The sequence below is a fragment of the Octopus bimaculoides genome, chromosome 12, assembly GCF_046866305.1.
Source record: "Octopus bimaculoides isolate indiv1 chromosome 12, ASM4686630v1, whole genome shotgun sequence".
Classification (NCBI taxonomy): domain Eukaryota; kingdom Metazoa; phylum Mollusca; class Cephalopoda; order Octopoda; family Octopodidae; genus Octopus; species Octopus bimaculoides.
In genome coordinates this window covers 28,423,375-28,430,035 of record NC_142939.1, presented here as the reverse complement: position 1 = coordinate 28,430,035, position 6,661 = coordinate 28,423,375, and the positions used below count along the sequence as shown (strand labels likewise).

At 41.4% G+C, this 6,661-nt stretch overlaps 1 protein-coding gene across 1 annotated transcript in view; it reads left to right on the top strand.

Annotated features, from left to right (window-relative positions):
• The first annotated feature begins 2,209 nt into the window (after nucleotides 1-2,209).
• Nucleotides 2,210-6,661, top strand: part of LOC106882017 (neuropeptide receptor 15) — a 303,605-nt gene continuing 299,153 nt past the window's right edge. Inside the window, exon 1 of the mRNA XM_052972120.2 lies at nucleotides 2,210-5,156. Within this exon, the coding sequence (XP_052828080.1) occupies nucleotides 4,564-5,156 (593 nt within the window). The 5' untranslated portion in view covers nucleotides 2,210-4,563. The remainder of the gene's footprint in view (nucleotides 5,157-6,661) is intronic.

The following is a 6,661-nucleotide window of genomic DNA, read 5'->3' as shown; positions in this document are numbered from 1 at the left end:
ATCATCATCATCATCATCATCATCATCATCATCATCGTCATCATCATCATCATTGGCGAACTGGTAGAATAGTTAGCACGTCGACTTTACCCCTCATCCTTTCGGCATCGATAAAATAAGTACCAGTTACGCACTGGAGTCGATGTAATCGATTTACCCTCTCCTTGAACATCCTAACCTTGTGTCAAAATTTGAGAGCATGTTGTTATTATTATTATTATTATTATTATTATTATTATTTAGGCGGCGAGCCGTTAGAATCGTTAGTACCCCGGGCGAAATGCTTAGCTGTATTTCGCAAGTCACTATGTTCTGAGTTCAAATTCTGCCGAGATCGACTTTGCCTTTCATCCTTTAAGTACCAGTTGAGTACTGGAGTCGATTTAATCGACTACCTCGCTTCCCCAAATTTCAAACCTTGTACTTATAGTGGAAAGGATTATTATTATTATTATTATTAGCTCCGCCATAGCGAAGGTGGAGGTATTGTTTTCAGTCGCGTTTGTTTGTTTGTTTGTTTGTCTTTGGACAGGATATCTCAAGAACTGCTGAATGGATTCCGATGAAACTTCCAAGGATGTTTGGCCTCATGACTGGCACGACCTGATTAGATTTTGGGATCGATCGAGTACCGGACACGGATTCTGGATTATTTCTCCTGTTTTTTTTTCTTTTTTAATTATTTTCCTTAATTTTTGAGAGCGGTCGGGTTCGTTTTTAGTATTCTCTTTTATGAGAGCAGTCGAGTTTATTTCAGATATTCCCATTTTAAAAATCCTCTTCGGCTAATCGTAGAGAGGACGTTGGTTTTGCCTTGATAGAGGTTTGCGCTTTTTGAGGGCTCTTTTTATCATCTGATTTGTTATTGTTGTAGTTGTTGCTGCTGATCCCCGAGCCAGTCCTGGTGGTAGACGTATATCAAAGGCGCTCCAGCCATGACTATCATTGTTTTTAGTATCTAAGACAGCGTTAGGTATGCTGCCTCAAGGTTTAAAAATGGTTAAATTACCACTACCACGAGCACCACCACCGCCGCTTTAAGCCGACCTCTCTCCCCAATAACACCTTCACCACTACACTTCTAGTCTTATCACAACGCTTCCAATAACATCACTACCACTTTGACACCACAAACCTGATCGCAGCACCAACCCTAATCCGACCACCACTTTTAAAAGACTACTTCCATAACACCACTACCACCACCACCTAGATAGGGAAGTTTATGTGGGTCCATTGTGACCGTTCAACCTGCTAGAAATAGTGACAAAATCCCTAACAAAAAAAAAGCAGGTTATCTTAAAATTGAAAGGATATATTGTGCGGCGTAAACACAGAAAGGAAAAAGACGGAATTGTCATGGCAGGAACGCCCCTCAGTGTCGTTCTATTCCTGACGAATTAACATTGGGCTAAACAACAAAAACAACAACAACCACAGAAGCACTTCTATACTAACTCCGCCCTCTCCGCCGCCATTAACAGCATTATTGCCACCACATCACCATCACAAACGCTACTCCTATGGTGACCACCACTGTCAACATCGCCCGTCGATCTGCATTAATATAATCATCGAAACAGTAACAGTTATCACCACTACGACTACTAACGCCTCTACAACCACCACTACCACCACCACTACAACCACCACTACAACCAATACTTCTTTCACGGCCACCAGCTCCACCCGCCACTGCCCTATTACAACCAGTCCCACCATCACCACCACCACCACAAACCACTATCACCATCTCCACCACCACCACCACAACCACCACAACCACCACCACCACTATCACCATCGCCACCACCACCACCACCACCACCACCATCACCAGCGCCACCACCATCACCATCACAACCACCACCATCACTACCACCACTACCACCAACATCACCACCACCACCATCGCCACCACCACCACCACCATCGCCACCACCACCATCACCACAACCACCACCACCACAACCATCACCATCACCACCACCACCACCACCATCGCCACCACCACCATCACCACCACAACCATCACCACCACCACCACCACCACCACCACCACAACCATCACCACCATCGCCACCATCACCATCATCACCACCATTACCACTATCACCACCACCACCAACTCCACCACCATCATTACCATCGCAACCATCGCCACTATCGCCACCGTCTTCATCACCACCACCATCATTATTACCATCGCTACCACCTCCACCGTCACCACCACCACTACAAACACTGTTGCAGCAGCCATCACTGCTGATTCTACTTCAACGGCTGCTACCGGCGGCAACCGCCATTGTTGTTATACCCCGTCCCCCACCCCCACAACCATCATCATCATCATTGTCGTCGTCGTCGTCGTCGTCGTCAACACCACCACCATCATTATCATCATCTCTATCACCACCACAACCACGAATACTCCTGCTACATTGTCGACACCTCCACCACCTTCTACTGCTATTTCTAGCGCCTCCACTAGTGTCCGTTCTTCATTAACATCATCACCATCATCGTCATCACCACCAATTCCATCACCCACACGTACACCATCACCACCACCACCACCATCACAACACCACCAACAACAACAACAACGCGATCGTCAGCACCAGCACCATTACAGCCATCGTCTGCAATAACAACACCATCATCGAGTGTATAGCATTGGTTCACGGATTCATCCGAACTTGTTTTTAGACGCGCGAAATCCGGGAACAGGAAATAAACTCTCGCTTTCATAACAGCAACAACAACAGGACTAGCGGTAACAACTCATAACAGCGACATTAAGAAGAAGAATAATGAACAGGCACGACAACAACAATAACAATAACAATAACAACATCGGTACTGCTGCTAATAACTTAAAAACTAAAAGAGCGATGCAGATATGAATCGATTGCCAAAGTTTTCTATCAACTTCGCTAACAACTCGACTTCAACGACAACATTACGAAGAAGCTGTGCAAAAATAACAACAACAACAGCACCGCTTACACCACTAACAACAACAACAACACAGTACAATTACGACGACGACTGTAGGATTTCGAACGAAAGGCAAGAGAATTAAATTTATTTCTTTATTGCCCACAGGGGGCTAAACATAGAGGGGACAAACAAGGACAGACAAAGGGATTAAGTCGATTACATCGACCTCAGTGCGTAACTGGTACTTATTTAATCGACCCCGAAAGGATGAAAGGCAAAGTCGGCGATTGTTAAAACATTCTATCGATACACCGTTGAGGATGTATAAAGCGTATATCTTATCTAAAACAAATATTTACATATTCGCACGCGCACACACTGATATTTAAAGCAAAACACCAAATATAGAAGCATACATATATATATATATACAAACAGATAAGTATATATACACACATTGGTAAGTATATATGCACACATGCACACGTGTATATATATATATATCGACCAGTGCTCCGGAATCTTTTTTCATTCGCGTTACACTCATTTTTTTCTCGAAATTCGGCATAACACCGAATATAACAAAAAATAGAGGGGAAAAAATTATATTCGGATTAAACACCAGTGTGCCGCGTCATACCGGTTGCGGAGCACTAAATAGACCATTTATATACAAGCACACATAATTGCATATACCTGGATAGATAGATAAATAGATAGATACACGAAACATTGTCCATATATATATGTGTATACAAAAGCAATCACGCTTATCTACCTCTCCGGAATAATCTCTGCTTGACTCATTAAAGTTCCTTTGGTGTATTTTGACAAACATACATACCCATACATACATACATACATACTTACCTACATACATACACACGCACATACACACACGTTGTTCATATACGCATACATAAATACCTGTATATGTATACACATATATATATTCATACAACATACATACATTCAAGCATATATTATAAATAACTACATACCCATACATACATACATACATACATACATACATACACACACACGTTGTTCATATATGCATACATAAATACCTGTATATGTATACACATATATATATTCATACAACATACGTACATTCAAGCTTATATTACAAATAACTACATACCCATACATGTATACATAAATGTACACATTCTTACACACACTCACTCTCTCCCGTCTTCACTCACTCACACACACACGTATGTACAGACAAAGACACCTACAATATCACCACCGACAACAACAACACCAACAACAGTAATATCAACTACCTTTTTAAACGCAAAAAGCAACTGAGCTGTTGTAAACTTTGCCAACGTCGATAACATAAGCGTGTGGCGTTTTCTGTATAACACCAAGAACAGCAACCAGTAACAACATTAGAAATAACAGCAACTCCACTTGTGACACCATCATCATCGTCATCATCATCGTCGTCGTCATCGTCAACAAATAAAAATACAACAACAGCAACTACAAAACGAGGACAACACGTTCAGCATCTTCATCACCACTATCACAAACAACAGCAATAACCAAATCATAAATACGGGAACAAGTTGTTTGTTTATGTTTCGACGATCATAACTTTTTGTAAAAATGAATCGAAACCCTCTCACGCCATTATTATCACACTCGTCTTCGTCCTCTCCTTCATCTTCATACTCATTATCATTATCATCATCATCATCATCACCATCATCATCGTTATTATTTTCATTATCAGCATCAGCATCAGCATCCTCGTCATCATCTCTGAACAACACTTTAAGCGAACTGAACGATTCCCTGGTAAAACCCTTTTTTCTGTCAGTGGCAAACAGCAGCGCCCTTCCCGAACTCGGACCACGAGACAGAGAACCAGCCGAAAGAGGGATCGTGAGTTTAGGCGGGATTATTGCCACCAGCCTCATGTTTTTCATTATCGGAGCAACAGGATTTTTCGGTAATCTCTTGGTCATTTACTCTGTAATTAGTGACCGTAAAATGAGATCCTCCGTGACTAATTTATTAATTACGAATTTAGCACTTGCTGACCTTTCAACTTTGATTTCTGGAGTGCCGGATATCGTACTGTTTATTCTGAACCGTGGATGGCTACTGGGTGAAATACCATGTAAACTTCATCGTTTCGCTATGGTCACTAGTTTATATGTGTCCGTACTTTCATTGTGCGCCGTGTGCATCGAAAGGTAAGACGAGCATGTTCTTTTCTACTCTAGGCACAAGGCCCGAAATTTTAGGGGAGGGGGCCAGTCGATTAGATCGATCCCAGTACACAACTGGTACTTAATTTATCGACCCTGAAAGGATGAAAGAGAAAGTCGACCTCAGTGGAATTTGAACTCAGAACGTAAAGGCAGACGAAATACCGCTAAGCATTTCGCCCGGCGTGCTAACGTTTCTGCCAACTCGCCGCCTTAGGAAGACGAGTATATTGACTTCATCGTGCCTGGTTCAAAGTTAATCATGTTTTGTCATGTATTGCGGGCACAATGGCGTAACCAGGGTCTGTACAACCCGAAGCAGCCCCTTCCGTATGACGTTCCACCCCCGCGACCGTCCATACAAGCTTATACAGCACACCCGAGAGTATCCATTCAATAAAAACGCTCCCCACTCCACCCACCCCATAAAAGCGAAACTACCCCCACCACCACCCCAGCACAAAAAAGACTGGGTCGGACCCCCTTCCCCCATCTACCCCTCCAACACACTAGCTACGCTACCGGTTGCGGGTCGTATAATACACAGAGACATACACACACCATACACACACACATGCACACGCACGCACACATGCGCGGACACACACACGCATACACACACACAAGCATGCATATATGTACACACATACTCAGTTATACACACGCATTTGTATGTCCAAAACGCACATACTGATATGTACATACATGCAAACATCTTTACACACACACATACACACACACACATACACACACACACATACAGAAACACATATATATCTATATATCTATATATATATATATATATATATATATATATATATATATATATATATGCACGTGCACATACGCACCTATACATGTGCGTATACATACGTAAATAATACACATACATATATATATATATATATATATATATATATATATATATATATATATATATATATATACATATATATATATACATATATATATATATATATATACATATAAATACATACATACATACATACATACATACATATATACACGTATATGTCCTGGCACAAACATACACACACAAGTAGGCTCCTGTGGTCCCTTTCCAATCATGCATAAATATGTCGACCGCATGTCAGTGTATGAGAGGACGAAAATCATTGAGTCACAGAGGCGGGGAAACTTTTTAGAGCGGCAGGCAAATATTTCCAATAAAAAAGGTCCGCGGGTGGATCACGAGTTCTAACTCTTATATCTGTGTAAATGTTGTATAGGTCTAGGTATAATTCGATATGCAATTAATAAAGATAAGTTTAACACATTAAATTAATGTGTAACATCTTCATTAACGCCACCACTGAATTTAGGACGTTTATATTACTGATGAGGCATCTATATTTTTTCAGCTAGATTGTAGTTGGGTCTCAAGAGCGTGGTACAAACCTAGCAATATGTGTTTTATCGTGATAACAAAATTTTCATTCAAACGGCAATTACCGGACGATTTTCTGTTC